Source organism: Sebastes umbrosus, chromosome 18 (assembly GCF_015220745.1).
Source record: "Sebastes umbrosus isolate fSebUmb1 chromosome 18, fSebUmb1.pri, whole genome shotgun sequence".
NCBI lineage: Eukaryota > Metazoa > Chordata > Actinopteri > Perciformes > Sebastidae > Sebastes > Sebastes umbrosus.
In genome coordinates this window covers 7,225,771-7,251,238 of record NC_051286.1, presented here as the reverse complement: position 1 = coordinate 7,251,238, position 25,468 = coordinate 7,225,771, and the positions used below count along the sequence as shown (strand labels likewise).

The 25,468-nt window shown below is 39.3% G+C and overlaps 1 protein-coding gene across 2 annotated transcripts in view; it reads right to left on the bottom strand.

Annotated features, from left to right (window-relative positions):
• Positions 1-17,962: 17,962 nt before the first annotated feature.
• The window catches only part of ak7a (adenylate kinase 7a), a 7,569-nt gene continuing 63 nt past the window's right edge, over positions 17,963-25,468 (bottom strand). The window contains exons 1-18 of one of the 2 annotated variants that reach the window (XM_037750438.1): positions 25,329-25,468; positions 25,084-25,239; positions 22,916-23,030; positions 22,728-22,822; positions 22,536-22,646; positions 22,283-22,366; positions 22,088-22,176; positions 21,904-21,994; positions 21,566-21,643; positions 20,949-21,098; positions 20,656-20,784; positions 20,397-20,499; positions 19,467-19,595; positions 19,320-19,385; positions 19,037-19,234; positions 18,570-18,787; positions 18,327-18,485; positions 17,963-18,222 (exon numbers count right to left, since the gene is read on the bottom strand). The exon at positions 25,329-25,468 is cut by the window's right edge and continues 63 nt beyond it. In XM_037750438.1, the coding sequence (XP_037606366.1) occupies positions 18,187-18,222; positions 18,327-18,485; positions 18,570-18,787; positions 19,037-19,234; positions 19,320-19,385; positions 19,467-19,595; positions 20,397-20,499; positions 20,656-20,784; positions 20,949-21,098; positions 21,566-21,643; positions 21,904-21,994; positions 22,088-22,176; positions 22,283-22,366; positions 22,536-22,646; positions 22,728-22,822; positions 22,916-23,030; positions 25,084-25,239; positions 25,329-25,412 (2,091 nt within the window). In that variant the 5' untranslated portion in view covers positions 25,413-25,468 and the 3' untranslated portion in view covers positions 17,963-18,186. The remainder of the gene's footprint in view (positions 18,223-18,326; positions 18,486-18,569; positions 18,788-19,036; positions 19,235-19,319; positions 19,386-19,466; positions 19,596-20,396; positions 20,500-20,655; positions 20,785-20,948; positions 21,099-21,565; positions 21,644-21,903; positions 21,995-22,087; positions 22,177-22,282; positions 22,367-22,535; positions 22,647-22,727; positions 22,823-22,915; positions 23,031-25,083; positions 25,240-25,328) is intronic. The other variant, XM_037750439.1, reaches the window with a different exon arrangement.

Sequence of the window (25,468 nt, the reverse complement as noted above, 5' to 3'; positions counted from 1 at the left end):
CATTGACTCAGCTAGTGCTTATTGATAACCTTATTGATTAGCTCACTTTGGTAACCTACGTTAATGGTTTTTGCTAAAGGCTGAGTGGGCGTTTCCATTTAAAAAAAAAAATGGAAACAAAATACAGATGGACCCGCCCTTTAAGATGTGGAAACAAAACTCCAAATATAATGTTGTTCAGTGTCTACTGGATGAACTAAGTGTCGTACGGCAGACATATTGGGTAGTGAAGCTACTTTTGTGTTTATATCTGGTTTGCTGTGGACATTTGTTGCATGTTTTAAGAGCTTTATTTTATTTATTTATTATGTTGTTTTGTTGCATGATTTTAGAACAAGTTTTATGTTTGTTCATTGCATGTTTTGGTGTGTACAGTTTTTACAGTTTTAACATTTAATTTACATGTATTTTTAGAGACTTTTCTGCCTTTGACTCTGAGAAACTCTAATTAGTAATCACCTGCTCCTGCACCAGATACACTTGAGATTGGTGCAGGTGCAGGGGATTACTAATTAGTTTCTCAGAGGCATCAGCAGAAAGGGTTGTAAAAGACACGCCTGGTTAAACTTTACACTCCACACATTATTAATATATTTCTGCCGTATGACATGAGTAATTGTATGTTAAATTTAACAACTTAAGAAGTCATATATGAGGGCTGTGAGTTTGCCAGCTTGTTGTAGAGCAGGCAAAAGTGGCCAAAAAATGAATTAATGTAACTTTTACAGTGAAAAAGTATCAGTTGATGTTTGACAAAAGCATTTGTACAACCTTTCCAAATCCCGAGCATTACGTTGACGCCATCAAACTGAGGAGTAATATGGGAAAAGGGGGCTGGGGAACCAGGGCCTGTTTACATTGGCAGGAATCACTTGTTAATTTGGGTTTGCTGTGTACACCACATGCTTACTTACAAGGTATATTTGAGAGCTTGAAAATTGCCAGAGGTCACTAAAAGGGGGGTTTCTGGAGGAGTTTAATTGTTTTTCTACTTATTATAGTGGCTCAGCATCTCTAATCCAAGAGAAAAAAACAACACAAATGCTCGTCAAGACGAAAATATCTACAGTTTCTTCTTGGTGAGAAGCAGCAGTGTTTTTATGCTGGGTTTTGAAAAGGTTTAATTAACCGGAAGGTAATATAATTATTATATTATTATGAAACTATAGCAGAGAATGAAGTTAAAACCAGGTGGCAAACGCCACATGCGGCTCTTTAGCCCCTCTGCAGTGGATCCCTGTGGATTTTGAAAAATGGAAATGAATAACTGTTTTTTGTTTACAATTTCATTTTTATTTATCATTGTTGTAGGTCTATGGTACGACGGAGTATTAGGGCCACATTGAGGGAAAAAAAAAAATGTGAGATTTTGAGAATAAAGTCATAATATTACGAGAATAAAGTCATAAATTTACGAGAAAAAAGTCATAGTATTATGTAAATAAAATCATAATATTATAAAGTAGTAAGTTTACGTGTTATTTAATTTCTTTCCTGTAAAGTTATAACTTTATTCTCGTAACATCCCAACTTTTATTCTCGTAATATTATGACTTTATTCTGGAAATCCAGATGTTTTTTTCCCTCAATGTGGCCCTAATACTCCGTAGTACATTTACACTTTGGCCCTCACTGCATTAGACTTATATACTACATATTTATACTATAAACTGTGTTACCTTCATCACAATGCTCAAATGTTTTGCGGCTCCAGACAGATTTTTTATTTATTTTTTTGCCTAAAATGGCTCTTTTGACAGTAAAGGTTGCTGACCCCTGAACTAGAGGCTTCAAAACGGCGGTGCACAAACCAGTGGGTGACGTCACGGTGACTACGTCCACTTCTTATATAAAGTCTATGGTCAAAACATGAAAATCAACAACATGGACGGAGAGAGAGAGAGAGAGAGAGAGAGAGAGAGAGAGAGAGAGAGAGAGGGTCAAAGGAAGTGAAGTAAGACGTGTAAGTGTGGACATGGTGTGCTATAGCTGTGGTGAAAAACATCAGGCCGAGCCAGCATAAACCCAGAGGCCAGATGTTCTTTCTGGAACCAGGTCTGACTTTCCCAGGTGGAATATATTTCACAGCATCATATATACGGTAATTTTCTCACCCCACAGGCTCAGCAACGACCTGAGAGCTTCAACTTATTTATTTTTCTGAGAGTCATTAATGATCAGGATGTAACACGTCTCTCCCTCTTCCCACATGAACACTTAAAGGCTGATTGGCTGTGAAGTGGATTGAGTAGCTGTGATGTTCTGTAATGGAGTCATGGTTTATTGCCCGACGCAACCCGTTCTCATTGTTGCCTAAACCTAAAGTGATGCCAAAGGTAACTATAGTGGTTTTGATACCAACAATAAAGTGACGCCAAAGGGACGTCATTGTTTTGAAACCCTGACAGGGTCTTGCATCACCCTGAAGGTTTTTTTTTTCACAACAATGACCCACTAGCTGTACATTATTCTGCTTATTACACGGCTACTTAAGTAAGAAATCAATAATTTGACACTTAAATGATCCTCCAGAGATCGACATCAGATCTGCACCCATAGCAACGGTCTGTTATACATAGCAACGGCCTGTTATAAAGAAATAACAGACCGTAGAACGGCATAATTGACCAATCAGAATCTAATTCAACAAAGCCGTGTAATACGATCACAATAAATGATTTCTCTTCATATTTCATGCTCTCTCTCTCAGCGGTCTGTCACCCAGGTGTAGTTTCAGTCATGATGACATTAAATCAGCCGGGAGTGGGAGGAGGTGGCACGCGGAGAGACATTACCTAACCAGCAGCAGCACACACACACTTACACATGTGCACGTATACACATACACGATTTGAGACGTTAGCTAACCGTTGACTTGACAGGCCCCCGAAGAGCTCATTATGTAGACAGCTGTAAAAACACACTTGGCCTTTCACTCTGGCTCAGGTACCCATTATTCTATATATGTGTGTGTGTGTGTGTTTTGTGTGTGTGTGGATCACACCTGCTGCAGTGTGTGTAGTGAGTCAGCAAGTCACTCTGAAAATAAATAGAGTATTTGGGTCTATGATTGAATGCACAAATTGTGATTGCAACAGCCACGTAGCTGTGGGTGGGCCTTGGCACTCAGGCCCATCCAATCAGAAGCCTTCCTTTTTTGCTGGATCATCCAGTCAATAGCATCAATGAAGTTGTTTCAATTATCTGACTACTTCTTGTTTAGGCTACCTGCAGATTTTTTGAGTTGCAGTGCATTTTGTAAATGCCAGATTTTGAGCAGCTCCTCCTCTGACCGTGATAACTGGTGTCTCTCAGCAGAATTGTGGTTTCTCGTAGTGACAGCAGCTGGAGAAAACAGCAACAGAAAGATGTAGATAATGATGTAATTAGCTGTGTGCTTAAGTTTGTTGCACGGAGAGTTTGTATTTTCAACCCGTTCGCATTCCCAGAGTGTCCGACTATTTGTCACGGTCGTTGGCGTTTATCACCGGTATACGACGCACCGGGCTTTCCATTAACTACAATGTAGACCAACCCGTTCTCACTCCCAACTCATCAAATACTGCTGTTTGGTAAGTGCCACTTGGCATCGGAAATCGACGCACGGAGGCACACTTTAGCAACAGTATGTGACAAACCGGGCTTTTAACTAACGGTTAAATTCGACGGTCGGAGCAAGTGACGTAGCGTGAGAGTGAAAACGTTTATTTTGAAAGGACACTATGCATGTAACAAGCGTATATTGACATGCCATCCCTAGTCCGTCCAAAAGTAACACAAGAGGGGTAACCCATGTGTCGGTCTCCGATGCCGAGGAGCACTGACCAAACAGCGGTATTTGACGAGTTGGGAATGAGAATGTGTTGTGTATACCCATCCGCGGCAACAGTAAACGCGAAGAGAAAGAGACACACCAGGCGGGCGGGAGGGGTGTTGGGAGGGGTATTTGATGGGTCCAACAAACGGAAGGCTTTTATCCAGGAGACCGCTGTTCATGTCCCGTGCGTGACGTTTCACTTTCACGTTACAATCAGCTGTTCATTCGTGTCCTGTGTTCACAACGTCAAGTCACATTTTCAATGTATGTAGTAGTAGTTTTAAGCCCAATCATGTAGTTTTTTTCCTAAACCTAACTAAGAGGTTTTGTTGCCTAATCCTAAAAAAGTGTTTTTGTTTAATTCACAACGTTAAGCACGTGTTTACTGCGACTGAAAAGTGACGCCGAGGGGTCTGACAAAGTGTCAGTATGTGACGAGATGGGATGAGAACATGTTGTTATTTTCGGAGCAATGGGAGTTTGTTTTCGGCATAACGGGCTTTCGGTCCAATGATAAATTTCTTGGACTATTGGGGTTTCGGAATAATGGGCCGTTGGAACAATAGGCCCTTTTCACAGCAGCCGTTTTGACATGTAATTGGAGGGAAAAACAGGTGTAATTGATCAAATGAATCCAGTGAGCCACGCCTGTGTTCACCCTGCAATGACATGTCAATATGGCTGCTGTGAAAAGGGCCTACGGCATTGCACCGCTGACATAGCCTTCTACTTTATAATAGCCTTCTATCACAAAATAAAAAGAAAATACAGACTTGTAATTTTCACATCACACACCTGTTTACCTTGAGCACCGGCCCGGCTCCTGATCCATCCATCTCTCTGTGAGCGTTTTCCTCCGCTAGAGGAAAAATGACTCGCCTGCAGAACAGCTTCCTCCAGACGCTCTGGAGTTATTTCAATAAGTAACCTAACATTTCATACAGAGACTAAATTAAAGTATTATATGTTTGTTTGCTTTGCACAGCAGCAAGGGGGAAAGAATGAGGTCTTGTATTATTATAACCATGTGTTTGGAGTTTGCAGCCCAATGAGGAAGATTAGTCTGCAGTCACCGGCTGGAGAACATTGGCTGATTTGTTTTCCTTCATTTTATTTTTGGCACATTGATCCAGCGTGTCCCGTATTGGCTCCAGAAACTGTCGTGTGAACTGGTTCAGTTTTTAAATGCTTATTTCATTGAGGCTAATTCCAATAAAATGCTTATTGAAGCCTGGCGAGAAATCGTAATGAGTAACGCCACCGAAGCTTAAATCAGAACATTGCACAACATGTGTGGCCAAACTTGACCAAATAAAAATGTTATGAACAACAGAAAAATGACCACAATTCAAAATATTGTAATAAACACAGTTTCGCTATGTTATTGTTGTTTTATAATTTTCCACAAATATTGAAATAAGCCGTGAAACATTTCTTTAAATAAGTTTAAGGATGTTTTGTTTTGTTCGTCAGTGGAAGAGCTCTCGGGATTTAATCATTAAAGGGCGGGTCCATTATTTTATTTTTTTCTAGGTTTTTATATCATTCTGTAGCTTCCCAGGGGTGTTCATTATGTATTCAAATCCGAACATTAAAATTTTGGTCGAAGTACGTATGTTTTAGTGTCAAAATGGTATTTTCCCAAGCCCTTCTAAAACCTTTTTTCCCACGTAACCTGACGTAGGTTTCTGCATGATGACGTTCTACATACATTTACATATATCCTCATCAATAGTGCATTACATACAGTAACTTAGATGGCGGTCGGCACAGTCCCAGTTTGGAGAAGCAGCCACTGAAGCTAAGCAATGTACTGCTGTGGACGCCACGGTAGTTCAGATATGAAAGTCACATAATAATACAAACAAACTAACCGATCGATGCAGCGGTAGACCAGCAACTCCTGTGTCTTTACGGGGTAAAATTACTGTTTTTGTGAGTGTAGTCTGGTGGCTTTGAAGACAACGATATAACGGCTTCAGTTCCCCGTCTGAAAGGGCTGTCTGATGGCGAGGCAAAGTGGTTAAATATTCTAAATATAGCGTAGACTTAAACTGATATTGATTTATTTAGGTGGTTAAAATACATCTTTCTGCTGCTCCCGTCCACAGCCGCTTTACCTCACCGTTCCTCGCCACTGAAGCCGTTAAATCACTCTCTTCAAAGCCACCAGACTCCATTCACAAAAACAGTAATTTCACCTTGCAGAGCGCGGGAGTATACATACAACCCCACTTCAAAAAATCCAAACTTACTCTTTCAGTTATTTCAAAACAGCACAGCAAACTTTGTCTCAGCTAGAGCTAGTGTTCACATTATTCATAACCTTATTGATTAGCTTTCTTTGGTTACCTACGTCACTGCTTTTTGGGCGTTTTCATCTGAAAAACCCACAAAAGAATTCAGTTGGACGCAGATGTTTTGTTCATGAACTACATTTGCCATTGGTCTTTGTTCTCCAGCTTCACCAAACAATAAATTTATATGTAATAGCTAATAGCTCCGGGTCCTGGATATCGTCATTGCAATTTAGCAGCAGCACAATGGTGGTCTTGGTCTCGGTGGGTTTTCTCTCATAGCTTTTCTTGTTTTTGTTGTGTACGAGTCGAGTCATTCAGCGCCCACACGGCAGACAGCTGTGGTAACCGAGAGGACCGGCCGCGACAGTTGCTCAACATTTAAAAACAGTTATTCGGCTTGAATAAAAACATATTTCTTCTCATCTGCATTGCCACGATCCTCTATAAATTTTCCTCATCTTAAGTCATAAAATACTTCTGACAGTTTGAAAAATCTGGAGCTCATCTATTAACGGTCAAAAAGCAATTTTGCAAAAATTTACCGCACATCAGGGATTAGAAACAATACAATTGTATGTTACCATCTCACTCCATGTTTTAGCAATAAAACGTTTCCCACTGGTCCATTTTGTTTGTCTTCAGGCTTATGTTTCCAGTCATCACAGCAGATAATAATCAGCTCAAAAAGGCTTTAGCTTAAAAAATAAGAGACTTCTTTATCTTTATTCTTCTTCTTTTTAGAGTGAGTTTCCAATAAAATTAGATTGTGTCTTTAAAGCTGCTTTAATCAATATTTTATTTAATGTTAAAGGTGTCGCGTGTAGTGACAAACCCACAGATAATTATCACCTGACTTTATGACCCATTTCAGCATCTTTCAGCTCATTGTTCTGGTTTTAAGATCCACAACTTTATTGTTCTATTTTCTATTTTGTGAATGTTCATGTACCTAAAAAAAGGGTGTCTTTCTTTACCAGCTGCACCCGACACATGACCCCGTACAGACACACAGTCAGACCCCTGTTTAACCCTCATGCAGTGTTTTTAGGAGGAGCTGCAGTATAAAAATCCTCTCCTCATTTCCCTCCATGTGTTTAGAATAACAAGTGCAGCTGCTCAGATCACTTAACTCTGCTCTTTCTCTCTGTTTTACGTCAAGTGAATCAGCGTCGTTCATTCAGCACAGCAGCTCTGCCAGAGGAGGAATGTTGGCCATTATAAATTTAAATAACCTCTTCCCTGTGTTATGTAACCGGGCTCTATATACGCTGCCATACATCTGTGTTCTTCCATACTCTAATACTAAACATAAACACCAGCAGACACACAGCATGTGCATACGATTACTTGGTTTTCTGAGTTTCATTTGCACATAATAAGGAATGAAACAGACAGGATCTATGTGTGCTTAATAACATCACTCATAATAATGCGATGTAATGAGCAACCAGTCTCACGCATGTCATGTGTACGCAGTTTAGCCTTTTTCACTTGTCATTTGTACACCACGCAAACGTCCGCAGTTAGGTTTAGGCAAGAAAACCACTAACTTAGGTTTAGGCAAAAAAAAACACTTAGTAAGGGTTAGGGAAAACGTCATGGTTGGACTTAAAATAAATACATAAATGTGAACAGAAACAACGTAACCCAACTATAGAAAACACGTCACAAACGTCAATAAAAAACACGTGACAATTGTCTCGTGACAAACGTTACTAATTTACAAACAAAAGACCGGTAAACAAAGGACACGGATCTCCTGGTTAAAGGTCTGGTGTTTGTTGGATCCATTTTTATTCTACGTCACTAGGTCTTACTGTAACATTTATACGTGGATGCATTTACATTGCCGAACAAATGCCGAACTTGAGGCTTTTCAGCTGAATGGCAGTCCACAAATGAATGTGTGACGTCACGGTGACTACGTCCACTTCTTATACAGATATGGGTTGTGTTTTCAACATAATTTGAAAGACTTTTTTAAGGTTTCATTTCATATTTATTGATGGTTTTACTGGTCTTGTTTTTCAGCTTTTATTTATTGATTGACTGTATTAAATATTCTGTTTTTTATTTAGTAGATAAGCGACCTCCTGACCTACACTAATGCCCTCTTACTGTATATGTTGTGTTACAAGTGTTGCAGTATATGTTTCATATGTTGTCTGCTGACACGTCTGACTTGTGTATATTTTGTTATCTGTCAATGTGCATAAGTGACCAATCTAGACTCCACCTCTGGGGATTAATAAATAATGAATATGAATTGAGAACAGGCTCTTTTTGAGGTTTCTTCCATTACTATATACTGTATAAAGCCTGTAAATAATGTGTAATGGAACAAGAAGTGGTGTTTGCTTATTATGTGTTGGTGTCAGAACAGTATGTCCTGCGCAGTATAAATGTACTAGTAGATGAAAAATTGACACAATGCAATGTGACAAACCAAAAGGATCTGTTTTATGTCAACAAATCCATGTCAGCACAGATAATCGTTTCCATGGGGAGCAGATTATGGAGAAGCTGTAAATGTGACCGAGCCTTAACCGTTTCGATAGCAGCTGTGCGACTGTGGGTTTGTAGGAGTCAGGGGGTCCCCGGGGCAATTAGAGATAATTATGGGATGTTTATAATGTTGTTGCCTGAAACACACGTAAACATGTACGCACACGCAACCCTCCACCTACACAACACATTCTTCACTCGTGCGCTCATGTAAACACAGAAAAGTAAGACACAAAGATTGAGTCAGATGTCTCTTATTACATCCACCAAGGAGATTTCAGTTCGGTTTGTTTGTTTTCCTGTTTTTTTAGCAGAATTAGCAGAATTACGGAAAAACTATTGGCATGATTTTCATGAAACTTGCTGGAAGAGTGTATCACAGAAGGAAGAACCTTGACTGTATATAAGAAGTGGAGGTAGTCACCTATTGGTTTGTGGACTGCCATTTTGAAGCCTCGAGTTCTGCGTTTTAGCCGTCGCCATCTTGGTTTCTTGCAACCAGAAGTGACATGAGAGGGCGGAGCTAAGTACAACCGAAAGATATTTTTAGGAGACCAAAATATTTCAATTAACTTTCATGACCTGAAAATACTGTGAAAGGGTTAAAGTTGTAAGACGAAAACATGGACAACACCCAGACCGGACAACGCCGTGGTAGCGACCTGCCAATAACAAGGTAGCCACGCCCTAAAGCATCCCCTGCTTTATGGTCTATTTGACTCTAAATGGGACCATAATTTACTAAATGAACATCATGCTGTATTGAAGAAGACTTGAAACTAGCGATTGAGACCATAAACTCATGTTTACAATGTTTACTGAGGTAATAAATCAAGTGAGAAGTAGGCTCATTTTCTCATAGACTTCTATACAATCAGACTTCCAGAGGAGTCGCCCCCTGCTGGCTATTAGAAAGAATGCAAGTTTAAGGCACTTCTGCATTGGCTTCACTTTACTTGCGAGATGGGGCATGGCCTTGGCGGAGTTGTGTGCTCTCTGAGTGCCCTGTTTGGAAATGGTTTTTAGGGTATTTAAGCCTAAATCTTCTGGATTCTTAAGAGCTCAAAGTATTCATATCCAGAAAGCCCGTAATTTCATTCTTCAGGATGATGGATTTCCACTGAAGATCTACTATACAGAAAGGCTCATGGTGTCCCAAACTGAGCCTTTTTTCCTGCTGGTTAATTCTTTCTGCATTGCATCACAAATCACATTTTCAGCTCTTTATATTCAAACAGCTTCTTCTCGCTGTCCAAACATTCCTCTTACAGGCTCTCACAGGAACCTCTCCTCCGAAGGCCTCAGTAGACCTGGCTCCCATTCGCGTTTGGAAACCGTTCAGATATTTGAATCTGTGATTGATCGAGAGCGCCCGTTTACCCTGGAGGCTGCTGGGAAGTCACGAGTAGGACTGCTGACACTTCCTCTACTCAAACTGATACTCCAAGAGGATTAAAGGAAATGTTGGCCAACGTTTTTTGGCCCCTGTCTGACCCACAGAGGTTTCATTACGCTGTCAAGAAGCGGTAGTAAATGAGAGCTCAAGTGTCATACCTATCATGTCAGAGGTGCACAATAACAACTGGCTGATACACAAACAAGATATCCACACATATATGGAAGCAGAGAGAGAGAGCAGAAGGGCATGCTGGCAGTTTGTGTTGGATTTGTTGGTCATTAGATTTCCTTTCTGGAACATCAATCTATCCATTAAATCAGAAAATTGAATTACATTACATTTTTCCAATAAAATTGATTTTCATGCCACTTTTCCTATCACTGTTGGGCAATCAAGTGCTTCAGGGACATCCAGTTTGCAAGAAGAAACAACAGATTAGTGGTAAATGTGGTTTTCATGTAATATTTCTCAAACATCTCTCCCATGGTCTCACTTGTTTACCATACTCACATGAATGTATTGTATTTAATTTGACAATTAGTGAAGTCAACAGGGGTTCAAAGCTGTTTTATCCCCAGCACTTTTACTGTAAATAACCATAAATTCATAAACATGTTGTGCAAAACTCACGCACACACAAACACAGGCGGCCTCCAGGTTGAACAGCAGGAGAACACATGCTGAAAATAATAATTAAAAAAATCTCACAGGACTTCACTGCAGAACATCACCTGGTTTGTGTTAGCTGCAAAGTCTTATTAAGTCTGATTATAAAAAATAATTTGAACTAAATGTGCCCCTGAGCCGTTAGAGCCACTGCAGTGAAATAAAATTTCGATTTTTAAGGGGACCTATTAGGCTTTTGTGCTTTTTCCCTTTCCTTTAGCATGTTATATTTTTTGTGCATGTAAAAGGTCTGCAATGTTACAAAGCCCAAAGTCCACGACAAAGGGAGTTCCTCTCCCCCACAGAGCTCCTGAACTGCCTGAAACACCTTGTTTGAAGTCCCGCCTTTTCTTCCGTAACTTGGTGATGTCACAAAGTAACACATTTGCATAACGGCTAGTTTGGAACGCCCTCAAACAAAAGTAGTTAGAGCAGCCGATATGAGAAAAGTAAAGCGTTTTTTGAACATTAAATCATGTAAACATGTTCTAGTAGAAACCTAAAATACAAGTAGACACCTGAAAATAAGCAAATCCTCTTTAAGAGGATTGTGTTCTTTTTTGAAATGTGTTGTGTATGAAATTTGAATGGAAACATGACGGATGGTTTATTTTTGGTTCAACTGTTTAAACTAAGAGATGCTCCCTCAAGTCAACATCAAGGTGCTGGAGGAGATAGTAGTTCATTAACTTTACTTTGAGTCATTTTATTAAAGAAACTATTTAAAAAACAGTATTAATGACAGAGGAGGGGAGCTGAGTTTGTATACAGTAAATGTATTTTAAACAGAAGGGAGATGAGATATATTTCTCTACTCCTGGCTCAGACAGATATACCTATTTTTTTTAAGCCTTGATAGCGTAGATATACCAAATTATCATTCGCCTCCCGTTCACTTCCATTCTATGTGAGCGAAAGGGACAAAAAAAATGACAAAAACAAAATTTGCTTTCTAAAATAAAACGTCCTTCTGAGAGCAGTTAAAGAACTCAAAGACAGATTTCAAAGCAAATGTTGGCTGCTTTTAGACAATTATCATGTCACATGATGCTCCGAAGCATGCATCCTCTGCTGGGCTGTTTACAAGATGTTACAGTAATTGTTATGGTTGCCGGGTAACAGATGTTTAATCGGTCTTGATGTGGACGACATCATTAGTAAAACTGGTGAATCCCGCATCTTCACCAGCAGCAACACACAGACACAACATGTTGCTCTTTGAGACAAATGAGGGTCGACCTTTTGGACCCCTCGTAGGTGTCTAGTCTGGTCTGCACGCACGGCGAAGCGTGTCTGCATGCAAAGACACACACACACACACACACACTCGTCAGGCTGTTTCATTATCCAAAAAAAGCAAACACTGCTGTTAAACACAGCTCGGTTAAATGTGTGTGTGTACATGAACATGTGACACCGTGCTGTGGTGTGAGGGAGGTCAATATGGCCGACACATGGAGTCGGAGTGAATCATTTGTTTCTCAAAGTGTGACGAAGATTTATATGCAGCACTACGCGTGGTATTCATCAGTGTGTGTGTGTGTGTGTGTGTGTGTGTGTGTTATCACAATGACAAACACTGAGATGGTTCACTTCCCTGTCCACATACGTCTATAGGCACGGTGTGTGTGTGTGTGTGTGTGGTCCTCTTCTAGCATTTCAACCACCAGCAGATGTTATGGTGACCACCACGGGGGTGGTAGATGCTATTTCCATGTTTTCAGTGTGAGTGTGTGTGTGTGTGTGTGTGTGTGTGTGTGTGTGTGTGTGTGTGACCACTACAAGGGTGGTAGAGGTTATTGTGACTGGAAGCCTAGCAGATAAAACAACATGGCTAACTGAGACCACCTCAGACCTCCCTCTGACTTTTCGACACACACACACACACACACACACACACACACAAGCACGCACACACACACACACACACACACACACACACGCAAGCTGTGTGCAGACCATTTGGCACCATGGGTAATTTAAAAAAATGTCCTCTCCGCCTCTCATTTCTTGTAGGTGGAGGATGGACTATGACAACATATTTACTATCAACCCGATCGCATGGGAAGGCGAATAAATAGCACGTCATTACGACGACATTCCACGTGTTCGCCACGTAACAAAACTACTGTAACGTCTGCAGTTAGGTTTAAGCAACAAAACCACTTTAGGATTAGGTTTAGGAAGAACGTCATGGTTGGGCTTAAATTAAGTACGTAAACTAAGTAAAATCCATACGGAAACAACGTAACATAACTACAGAAAACACGTCACAAACGTCACTAAAGTAACTTACAAAAAAACATCGGTCTCCTGGTTGAGAGTCCTGTGTTTGTCCACCTCCCCTCCTGCCTACTATAAGCAGTCTTTCTCACTTTTTATCCTACATCACAAGCTCTGAGCGTAGCAAATTTATGCGGATCAGCACAGACTACATGGTGTACAAATGACACGTCAAAAGCAAGAACAGCATGTCATTCATACGTCTTTTCGTGCAAATGGGCTGCAAAAACACAGTTAAAATAACACATTTCATCAGCTCTTATGTAAATGCAGAATTTACAGAAAAAGACATAATGAGGCTATAACATTAGGAAGCAATCAAAAGAAAAAAAATGCTCAAAATGAATACGTACTAAATAAAACAGGCAGTATAACAAGGTCAAGGGAAGAGGACTATATTTCCACCGTGAATGTTGTGTATTTGAGCCGGTCGAGCCGATGCCCTGCACCACAGAATGAGACCTTTCTTCCTCGCTTGTTCAGGTGAAAGTCCTCACTGATACACTATATCTGGCATCCTGGATTAAAGGTTTCCATTGGAGAGGCGGCATTATGGTAGACCAGACCGTGACCTCTGGCTGGGAGACCACTGTAGGGTTTTCATAATCATCATCATAGTAAATGTAGTAATTACAATCAAAGTGTGGCAGCTGTTATCGTTATAATTGGTAAAAAATAGTAGCAGTGATAGTACCAAGAGAAATGGTACACTAAGAGGAATAATATTAGTAATATTAGTAATATTTAGTAGCAGTGCTGTAGGAGTAGTACACTGTATTTAGACGGTTAAGGTGTCTTTTCCCAGCATGCTTTGGAGCAGGTGAGACGTCTCAGTACAAGAGGAGGCAGCTGGACCATCTGGGGTGATGACTCATGTTTTCCAAGCAGACCTGAGAATAAATACAGCTTCAGCTATTTACAACAGATTCCCAGCATTTCTTCTGACCTTTTTTTGTTTTTGTTGAGTTTATAGCTTTAGGATGAAACTTGCTCCAGTGCATCGTGGGAAAAATAACTCTTAATAGGCAGAATAATATCCTCCTCTTGCAGCAGTAAAAATACTGGAAACGACGAGGAAGGGGCCGGCCGACTTCGGGGTCCAGTAAAGAGCTGAACGACACATATTGAAGACATGAATTAAGGGAACCAGTGGGTGTTTGGCAGGACATCTCCTCGTTTCTCCCAATAAATATGACATTAAACATCAGTGACGGAGCTGGACCGGCTCCCTGCCGGGGGTGTCAGTGCTGATTTGTCCTGCCAGACCGCTCGGCCTCTCCCAGTCTCACCGCCAACACTTTTATTGTGGCTGATTGGGCCGACCCTTTGCCCTTTTTGCAAATTACAGTGTCTCTTGCCAGTTTTTTTACTCCCCTGTCATTTTATTTAAAAGCTGTCATTCCTTTTCTGTCCTGCGGTAGTCTTCAGTGTGTTCCCACCTGTTACCATCACATGACCTCCACACCCAGCTGCACACCTGCTCCAGATTCCCTCATCAGCTCCTCGGTATATTTACCTTGAGCAATTGTTCCCTCAGGTTTTTGTCCTCTTGTTCCTGGCTTGTGATGACCCACTGACTGCCCTTTCCGTGCTTCTTACCTGCTTGTTCTGACTGCCTGCTTGTTGCTGATCCCCGCTTTGAACAATGACACAGCAGACTTTGCTTTTACCTTTCCTGTTTTGTCTGTGTGTCGTGCATTTCAGTCGTTTTTTACTGGACTGTTAAAATGAGTTTGCCCACAAGCAGAGGTGGAAGAAGTACTCAGATCTTTTACTTCAGTAAAAGAAGCAAAACCACAGTAGAGTAAAAGTGCAAAAGTATTAGCATCGAAATACTCAAAGTACCAAAAATAAGAGTATTCCTACTGCAGACTGGCCCATTTCAGAAGAGTATATATTATATCACTGGAGTATTTTTTGTGCACATTTGGAAGACAATAATAAACTCACTAAATTAAACTATTTTTGTAAATTAAATAAGACATACTTGTATTAATAATGACAAAATTATACTTTCTTTAACTGTCAGGGTTCAGCTTACTGAGTGAATTAAAGTCCCTGAACACCCACACAGTAAACCAAAGTACTTAAGGGGTCGAGGGTTATCATTCATTGTCCATCACGGTCTCCATAAAAAGAGTTTGCAGCAACACGCCACTCTCCTCTACACTCAGTCTAGCGTCTGCACAGGAGACGCAATTTCAGGATTTAAAGGGAACATATCATAAAAAACTCACTTTTTCAGTGCTTGTGCTCGTACATCTGGAGTGTCTACCAACCCACAAATCGTGAAATAAGACAAACCAGTAAGATTTTTGTGGGCTGTCTTAATCAGAAAACATGTGATTCAACGAGCCATTCAGATTTGGCTCCCCTTCCTATGTCACATGCATGCTCATTATACATATATACCGCCCACAGCTTGAGAACTACCTTTGCAAAGGTGCACCAGATTTTTCTCACCAGCCAATCAGAGCAGACTGGGCTTCTTAAAGAGACAGGGGCTAAAACAGAGCATTTCAGACAGAGGGTGAATACAGGTATATTCAGACAGACAGACTAGTAGAAACCCAAAATACAAGTATGAATCTGAAATTGAGCAAATGTGTGATATATTTCCTTTAAAGCTAGAGATATGTGATATGTAATGTTTAAGAACAGTTACTGTAAGTTCACCATAGACTGTATATAAAGATGGATGACATGACAGCTCCCCAAAAGTGAAGCCAAAACATCTGGATCGCCCCCTGGTGGCTGGTTGCAGTATAGTAGGTCATAAGTCCCGCCTCCTCAATGTTAGTGGATGGAACATGGGCCAAAATAAAAAGTCAAAGTACACGTCAGATACATTTTTCCCTGAGATGGTTTCTGTCATTTTAGGTAGTTCTTATCACGCTGATGTTTGTTCAAGTGTAAGTTTTTCTGATAAGTTGATTTTAATTAGTTATTTGATGCTATAAAAAGGGGATGAGACATCATGATTGACAGCTCTATACACTCTATGGGTTTCACACTATGGAGAAGTATGGCGACCATATGGACATTAACAATTATATAGTTTTGCTTTGCAGCTTTAATGACCTGTAAAATGCTATTCTTGCCATTCATTGTGGTGAGACTTCGTTCATGAAGTGACTGTGTGACAGGAAGTGCTTCTGTTATGATTTATTTTCCATACGAGCGAGTCTGCAGACGGCTTCTCATTAGCTGGTGGATTCCACGGTTTCTCCGTCGCAAAGAAACTACAAAGAAAAAACTCCAGACAGCAGTTTGACTTCCACAACAAGGAGAGCTAAACATTTTTTATTTTATGACACATTTTACAACGATATCAGAACAAAGGCCTCTTTTCACAGCCAGACTAATGTATTTATAAAAGCACAGCAAAGAGATTACAATGCATCTTATAACATGAGGACTCGCTTGTATTTAGGTTCAATTAAGAAAAAATAGAAACACTTCAAGACCCTTTCATACCACTGAGAGGTTTCTAGATAGAATTCCTGCTCCACCTTGTGTTGAAAGAGCAGACTAAATGAAAGTTAAATGATTCACATAATATGCAAGAAATATACTTTAATTATTTTCCGTACAATATTGTAGGAATTTAAGTTTTGTTTTAAATCTGTTTAGTAATAAATGTCATAAATATATGTAGCCTGAGTCACCAGGTTTTCTTTCAGTAATGTAAATTAAAACAAAAACATATTGGAATGAAGTCAATTTTTATCAAATACATTTTTTTATGAATTAGTTTGAAAGCTGTCTCTACTGTCTCGCCTTCAGCCGAAGAACTTTGCACAAAATAAAAGTCTTTCTGGAGATTGTTTACATCTTTGCTGGGATAAAGTTGGAGTCAACACGCTCCTTCCAGTAAACTGTGACTCCTCAACGGAGTGGGGGCTGAGTCACAGACCAGCTGGAGGCTGTAATGACGGACATCTGTAACGAGTGGAAACCTGGCTGAACCAGAAACGTCTCTAACAAACACCGAGCCAAAGTCCTGCACCAGGAGAGAAACATTAACATGTTTTTCATATTGAAAGTGTAGTTTTTAGTGTCTGAAGTGTGTCATAAATGTGTATATTTATATCACAATATACCTGTGATGTATTCTATGGTACTCTCTATGTGTTTGTGTATTATGTTAAAGCACAGTTTTAGTTTGGCACTTCAATATACTTTAAATTAAGTTTTTTATATTAGATGATGGTGTTGTGTTTTTCCTGCAATAATGAGTGTTATGCACACACATTTTACTGGGTAAAGGTGTTCATAGTTTTGCTTTAATATCCACACTGTGCTGAATCCAGTACTTTATTTTCCGCTTTGGCAGCTAGTTGAGATTCTTCCTTGACAAATCTGATTTCCAGTAAATCAAAACGTTTATAAATGTGTCTTTTTAGCTCTTTAGTTCAACAAGTGGACCCTCCAGTGGAACATTTGACCTTTGACCTTTGGAAAAGGGCTGCCGGGCATCTGGACAACAACTCATTTATTAAACATTCATTAACATTTACTTTCTTTGTTTCTTTCTCAAATCTTTTTAATGATTTAACACCCGTATTGTGAACAATAAACAGTGACATAGATGTCCGAGTCAACTGGTCTCTGAGTTAACAATCCATTAACATTTACATCTATATCATGACTTTATTAATATGTATAACCGCAGAACTGATAGTTAAAAGGTGAGAAAGTCACAAGTATGTAAAATGATTTGACAATTAATGCCACCCCATCACAAAAGCTGCTCTTATTAATGGCTTATAAATAATCTGGAAAGCATTATGAAATAATTTACTATAAAGTCATTAGTTATAAATCCTTTATAAAGAACGACTTACTCACTGAATGAGGTACAACAATTAGAATTGAGTTGGTGTTTTGCAAAGAAATACTAAATAATAAATGTATTATCAGTGCCGGCTAAAATGTGTGTCCTCTTTGCTTGATCTATGACAACAAAGGCACAATCAAGCGTGGATATTATTGGTGGTTTTATGAAAATCTGTGATGACTACAGGGAAAGTTCAGACAAATCAAATGCTTGAATTATATAATTAAAACCAATATTTATTTTTTTTTAACAATTTTCTAATCATATTCCTACATATTTATTATAAACCTATAACACTGATGCAACTGTCTTTTGATTTTTTTTACAATCAAAAGATGATTACAAATTAAATGAAGTAAATTAATAACGTATTGGATCATCCGACTGTGTTGTTCCGTAGTAGGTGTTCAGCCTGCAAAAACAAAATATTAAATATCAGTTGCTGCATCAACTCACTCATAATTAACAAAAGGCTCCTACTGTGTGCTCATTGCAGAAGGTGTACTGTGTGAATACCAAAAAGTCGACGGGGTCGTCTGGTTTGATCTTGGAGCAGTCTAACATGGCATCAGTGAGCGGCGGCATCACGTACTTCATCAGGTAGTTCCTCAGAGGAAGAGAGTGAGCCTCCAGCAGCTCGTACTCCTGCCGCTTCACCTCCGACAAATTCTTCCGCTAATAAATAATAAAAATAATTGAACTGACAATTCAGCATTATGTTCTATCAAAGTGCATGAACTTGCATAATACCACACTTACCCACTCGTCATACTGAGCAGCCATCTGAGCCAGCGCAGCTTCATTTCTGCGTTTCTTCTCAGCAGCCTCTGCAGCCAGTTTCTGCTTCCTCTCTTCCTCTCTCTTCCTGTCCTCCTCTTTCAGCTCCTCTGGACTCAGACCATAGTTCTTGGGAACCCCGACCATCTCGGTGATCTTCTTCATCACATCTGTGTACTCTGAGTCACCTGTAGTGACCTCTGGAGAGGAACAAGAAACAGAACCATTGTGAAGTGGGCCGGCAACGTCTACAAACCTCTCTGCAGTACATTATATTGGTTGGCATGAGGTCACACAATGAGACTGATTCATGGCACAAAAAAGGAAGATTGCTGTCTTTCTTAATAATCCAGAAGATTTCGATTTTCTACATCTGAGGTGTTTTTAAATAATTTTATAATATTTGTGTTTATGGTCTAATATGAACTGTGTGTGTTTGAGGACGGTACCAATGTGTTCTGGGTGAATCTCCAGCTCATCAAAGTAGTCCAGCAGGGGTTCCTCAGCGGCGCTACGTTCTCTGTATCTCGTCAGGCGAGAGATGAATTCCTCCTGGGTGTAGCGCATCGTCTCTGCCTCACTCTGAGGAAGTCTCTGAACTCTCTCTGTCAGAAAATCATCCGTTGCATTGAGGGAAAAAATATGTTCTGCAAAACAAAAGACATGGTAGAATGAGAATGACTTGTATTATTAGATGAAGAGAGTTTTGGGGAGTTGTTTTACATCAACAACCTGGAGTGATATCCTTGTTGTATGAAGGAGATTTGGGCATCAAATCCTGGTTCTCCGGGTCCTCATCTGAATAATAGAAACACCCACATCAGTGTAATCGATATTAATAACCGTTATACAGTAATTAAATAAATGGATGAAACTTACATGAGAAAATCAGATGTGCCTGCTCATAAGTCTTCGGGAAGCCGTCGAGAACAAACCCTTGGTTCCTGCACGGCTTTGAACCCAGCTTTTCTTGCAAAATGTCAAAAACTAGATGGTCAGCCAGTCGACCTGATGGACCAACACAGACGTTTAAACATAAAGTGAGGAACTAAAAGAGTCTCTATGCAACAACAAGCCATCAATAATCCAACTGCAGACATAACAAATGCAAAGGTCTCAGTAAAATTACCATGAAAGACAATCAAAATTACTCTCTCGCACCAAAAAAGGAGGGAACAACTTTGGCTTAAGTTAAATAAAAACTAAGAACGTAACTTAAATCTTTCAGAATGTATTAAATTCACAGATAACATCTTCTTCCCATCACACTGACGAAACATCAGACTTGTTTCTGGACAGGTTATGGAGTAATATTATGTCTCTATCTCACTTTTAATATCTTATGGCATTGTGATCAACACTTTTAGCATACAAGTTTGAAGTCATCCAGAGGCTGCTGCAGTCTAGAGCTGCAACAATCAATTAATCGATTAGTTGTCAACTATTAAATTAATCGTCAACTATTTTGATAATCGATTAATCGGTATGAGTAATTTTTTCTTTAAAAAAAGGCTGAATTCTCTGATTCCAGCTTCTTAAATGTGAATATTCTCTGTTTTTTTTTTACTCCTCTATGACAGTAAACTGAATATCTTTGAGTTGTGGACAAAACGAGACATTTAAGGACGTCATCTTGGCGTTTGGGAAACACTGATCAACACCATTGTTTTCACCATTTTCTGACATTTTATAGACCAAACAACTAATCGAGTTGTAGCCCTACTGTAGACAAACATTCAAACCACAACTTTTAATGTCAATAAAGCAAATGATGTTGTTCTTATTTAGGGCTGTGGTTCTCTAACTAACCATTCTTTTCCATGCTTTTGTTCAAATGTTCCAGTTGTTTCTGTGCAGCAGCCGCCACCTCTTCACTGAAATATTCAGGATCAGCTTCGTTCACTTTCTCCTTCTGTAGCATAACACAAGAAACATGAACAACGAGTATTTGAAATGAATCTCAAATTGCAAAGAAGACCATCCACAAGAGGGCAGTATATTTCATTTAGTTACATGAGAGCAGTGAGAGAAAAAAGGCAAATGAAATCCCTTTATTCCACTGACTGACCAGCTTTGTGATCTCTTCCTCAATGACCTCTTTGACCTTGATGTGGTGTAATTGGTAATGACTGCAGAGCTTCTCTGCTACGGTAGTTTTGCCCACAGCTGGAGGTCCAACCAGGCAGATTCTGATGGGCTGGAGGAAATAAATGAAAAAAAATAAAATCATGGCAGCTAAACTAAAATAGCTGTTACACCCCATATACCCTGTTAAGGTGTTTGTATTGTATTGAACACCAGAGAAACAGAAATGATCTAAATATATTTAAATATTTCCTGCTATCTGTATTTAACACTCACCAGTAGCTCCCGGGTGTCTTTGTATTCCTCCACAATGCTCGACATGTTCTCAACCATCCCGGCTTCAGACGTCCAGCTGAGACTGAAGGAGTCTTTAATGAGGAAAGCATCCAGGCGGAGGTTGATATTTAGGTACTCCAATTCCTCTGGCTGCAATGTTGTGAAGTGTCACAGTATGTTTAAGATGAAATACTTACTGGTATAACAAGCAGTCGACAATGTTTTCATACAAGCATACAGAGCCACTAAAGCTAGAAACAACTCAGATATCTCACTTCTCTTCTGTCATTTAAATTATTTAGTAACTACAGCACACAATGTAGTAACTACTTAACCCTAGATATCCCCAATGTACACACTAATGTTGGTAGAACTGGTTTCAGGTACTATATGCACCTTTTAAATGGAACTGCAAACTGCCCACAAACTAGAGTCTTACATTCCACTTGGAGATTTTAAAGCTTTATTTATTTATCTGGAGTTTTTATGATTATTGTGACTGTTTTTAATTCCTGTTTATTGTGTAGTTGTGTTGATCCTGTTTTGCTGATTGTGTTCTTGATTAAATAAAGATTAAAAAATAACAACAACTACCACAAAAAAGAAACACACCGTACCTTAAAAGCCTCCATGTCGATGGCGTCCTGCTCCGGTACTTTGTTAATTTTTCCGGGCCCGAGTGTATCGCTTATCGCCTGAAGGGTTAAGAGTCAGAGATTAAGATTAGTTTTGAATCATTTTTTTGCCATTTTGTCTTTGTGGTTCACAGTAGAAAGCTCACAACAGAGTGATACAGTAAGAAACACATGGAGAGGGAGAGAAGACATAACAAAGGTCTCCAACTGGAGTCAAATCAGTCTTGGGTCACCAGTTTGACCTACAGTAGCGTTTTACAACAATTGCAGTATTGATTTTCTTTAATGTATTGCTGCATTCATGTCCATAACAAGATTACCTTTACAATCTCCTCTAATGTGTTCCTGGAGTCATCGACAGCAAGGATGTACTTTGTCTTTGGTTTGAGTTCAATGACATTTTGGATCACTCTGAAAAAGATAGACAGTTCAGCCCTGTAGTAATTATCTAAAAAGAAAAGAAAAAGATGGTATATATGTAGGAGTAGAGTAAATTCAAATCACCTTCCAAGGTCATAGACGTGAATCATGGGGATGTAATTCGTGCCTGATCCAAAGAGAGGAACTTTTGGAAACTGCGTCAACCAAGACACCTGTTTTGAAAATACAAAAACATTTCACAAACGATTATATTACAAATTAGGCTATTAGTATAATGCACAAACATACACTATACAGAGTTATCATATTAATATCCACCTTGAAAAAGTAGTGAAAGAGGTTCTCTCCCTTTCCGTACTGAAGACCACAAGCTACGACATATCCAGTAAGCTTGGACTTTTTCTATAAGATTGGAAAATGACAGAGAATCCATGAGGTTTAAAGGCATTTTTCTAGTATCATTTTTTTATAGCTAAATACATTTTCCTTATTAGATGGTGTAAAATGCTCTTATTCTGTTAGAATATGTTTTATGAGTACATTGATCTTTTCATCCCAGTGATGTACTTACACCTTTACCCAGTTTGAGCACAAGTTTCTCCAGACTATTGTGGTTTCTGAAATTAGGATGTGGCCTTCTTCTTATGAACTCTTCCTCTGTTAGCAGAAAATCTGTATCCTCCTAAAGAGAGAAATTATAATCACGTTGGTTGTGTTTTATTCACAAGACAACTAGTGTGCCTACATTTTCCTACAGGCTCACCGGATTCTGTGGCTTGGTCATGACCCAGGTCATCACGCTTGAGACTAAGATGAACATTTTCCGAGACTTGAAGTTCTCTATGTTGGCATGAAGGGCTGTTTGTAAAAGAAGGAAAAAAGTACACGTACAATAAAGGAAACAGCCTACTTTAGCCAGCCCATGAATAATAAACCTATTTCCTCCCTTACCTTCGATTGCCCATGTTGCTTCCTCAACCTGCTGTCGTGTAGTACTTTCCGAGATGTTGTACACCACCACGTCACACTCCAGCAGGTGCTCAAGAAGCTCTTTTCGAGTTGGTGACTACCAAAAGAGATTACATACCCAATTCACATTGACTGTAATTTGCATTGTCCAGAAATATACATTATTTACATAAATGGTAATGGCAATTTTATTTATATGGCACATTTCATTACATTGCTTTACATTTAAAGACAAAATAGAGACATAAACATAAGAACATATCAGCATAAACAACATACATATAAGAATACAGTAGTATACACAATCAAACACCCAATCACACAGAAATAAAAAACATCAACACAATCAAATAAAACCCCATGCACACACCCACACATGCACACAGACATAAAGTTGTTATAGTCCCTGTATGCTGTCGTAGCAAGTAAAAGTAGCAACGCCTCAATATAAAATACTCAATTACAAGTAAAAGTTCTGCATTCAAAGTATTACAGTATCAGCAGAATGTACTCAACATAGGCTATTAAACATAAAAGTACTCATTATGCAGAATGAGCCCTGAATTAATTTTATATTATTATTGGATTATTATTAAAGATGCATTTTAAAAAGCAACATTTTATTGGTGTGTATATAAGGAGCCAAATTTAAAATATGGGGGTAGTTTTATCAATCGCATGAATCATATTGTACAAGCTGATCATAAGCTTTGTATGCCATCCATCCATCTTCAACCGCTTATCCGGGATCGGGTCGCGGGGGCAACAGCTCCAGCAGGGGACCCCAAACTTCCCTTTCCCGGGCCACATTAACCAGCTCTGACTGGGGGATCCCGAGGCGTTCCCAGGCCAGAGTAGAGATATAATCTCTCCACCTAGTCCTGGGTCTTCCCCGTGGTCTCCTCCCAGCTGGTCGTGCCCAGGAGGCATCCGTGCTAGATGCCCGAACCACCTCAACTGGCTCCTTTCGACGCAAAGGAGCCAGAAGCCAGAAGCTTTGTATGGAAATAACTTAATCTGCAGAGTATATGTCAAATAAATGGTAAAAAAAACCACAAAATTTGCTTTGGGTAGAAGTGTAAAGTGGCATAAATAGTAGTAGTAACTCATGTAACGTTTTCTTTTTCTTCTGTACTGTTTTTTGTATGTATTTCATTGTTTTATTGGATTGCTTTCCACTGTTTGGTTAAGTTTTTCTGCACATTTTGTGTACTTCTTGTTGTTGTTTAACTTTTGTTATATTTTTTTAATTTTGTTAGTTTAGATCTTTCTTCCTTTTTTGTTATTGTTTTTTTTTCCTCCTGGGGTTGGTGGGGAGGTCTCTGCTACGAGGCCTGTGACTTCTCTTTTTTTTTTTTAAACAGAGTTTATTTATACATTTTGCTAATACAAACTTTTACAATACATTACACAAACATGTTTGGACTGGTATATATCTGACCCTTTGATAGTATACCTAATTTTCTCCAACTTAATAAAGTATAACATGTCTCTGAGCCATTGTGCAAATGTTGGAGGGTTGAAATCCTTCCATCTAATCAAAATTTGTCGTCTGGCCACCAGCGTAGCAAAAGATAGAAGGTTTAGTTTATTGTTGTTTAACGTAAAATTTTGTGGTACCACCCCAAACAAAGCAAGACAGGCTGATGGTTCTAAGAATTTGTCGGTAGTTTTGGAAAGCATATTGAAAATTAGTTGCCAAAAATTAGATAATTTAGGACAATCCCAAAACATGTGAATTAGAGTGGCCTGGTTCTGCTTGCAGCGGTCACACATGGGGTCTATATCGGATTTGAATTGGGATAGTTTAACTTTGGTCCAGTGCAGTCGGTGGAAAATGTTAAACTGCATGACAGTATGTCTCATACATATGGAAGATGAGTATATTCCCCTCATCATCTTCGCCTGTGACTTCTTGACCTCTCCTGACACATCTCTTGTTGTTGTTTTTTTCATTGACTGGATTTTGTGCAGTTTTATATATGTGCAAAATAAAAAAAATTAAAAAGTGCAAGTACCACAAATTGTACAGTACTAGAGTAGATGTAACCTACTTAGTTACTTCCCATCACTAAGTTACATTAATACGCACCAAATGTCTGTAGACAAACTACAGAATGAGGTTTCTTGTCGTTTAATGTCTGACTCACCGTGTACTGCTCAAACATGAAGGTTTCTTTTCTCTCTTTATCATCTTTGGTGGAAGGAGACACAGTTCCCACTATCTGGAAAGGTTCACCTCGAGATGAGCTCTCATCTGTGTCCTCTTCCTCAGAGGACTCCTCGGTATTGTATGTGGATAACAACTGTTATGAGATGGTCAGAAACAAAAGACTGTAAAAGCATAAACAAACATATAACAAGCTAGCTACTTGATTAGCTTAACTAACGTTACCTTAGCAACGTGTTTGGAGGAATATCTGTCCACGTCGTTGATAAAAACACGTTTGGGTCGAGATTGATCCTCTTTGCCCCACATTTTAAAAAGGCTTACAAGTGTCTTGAGCTTTTTATAGTAACGATTAACTGTATTAC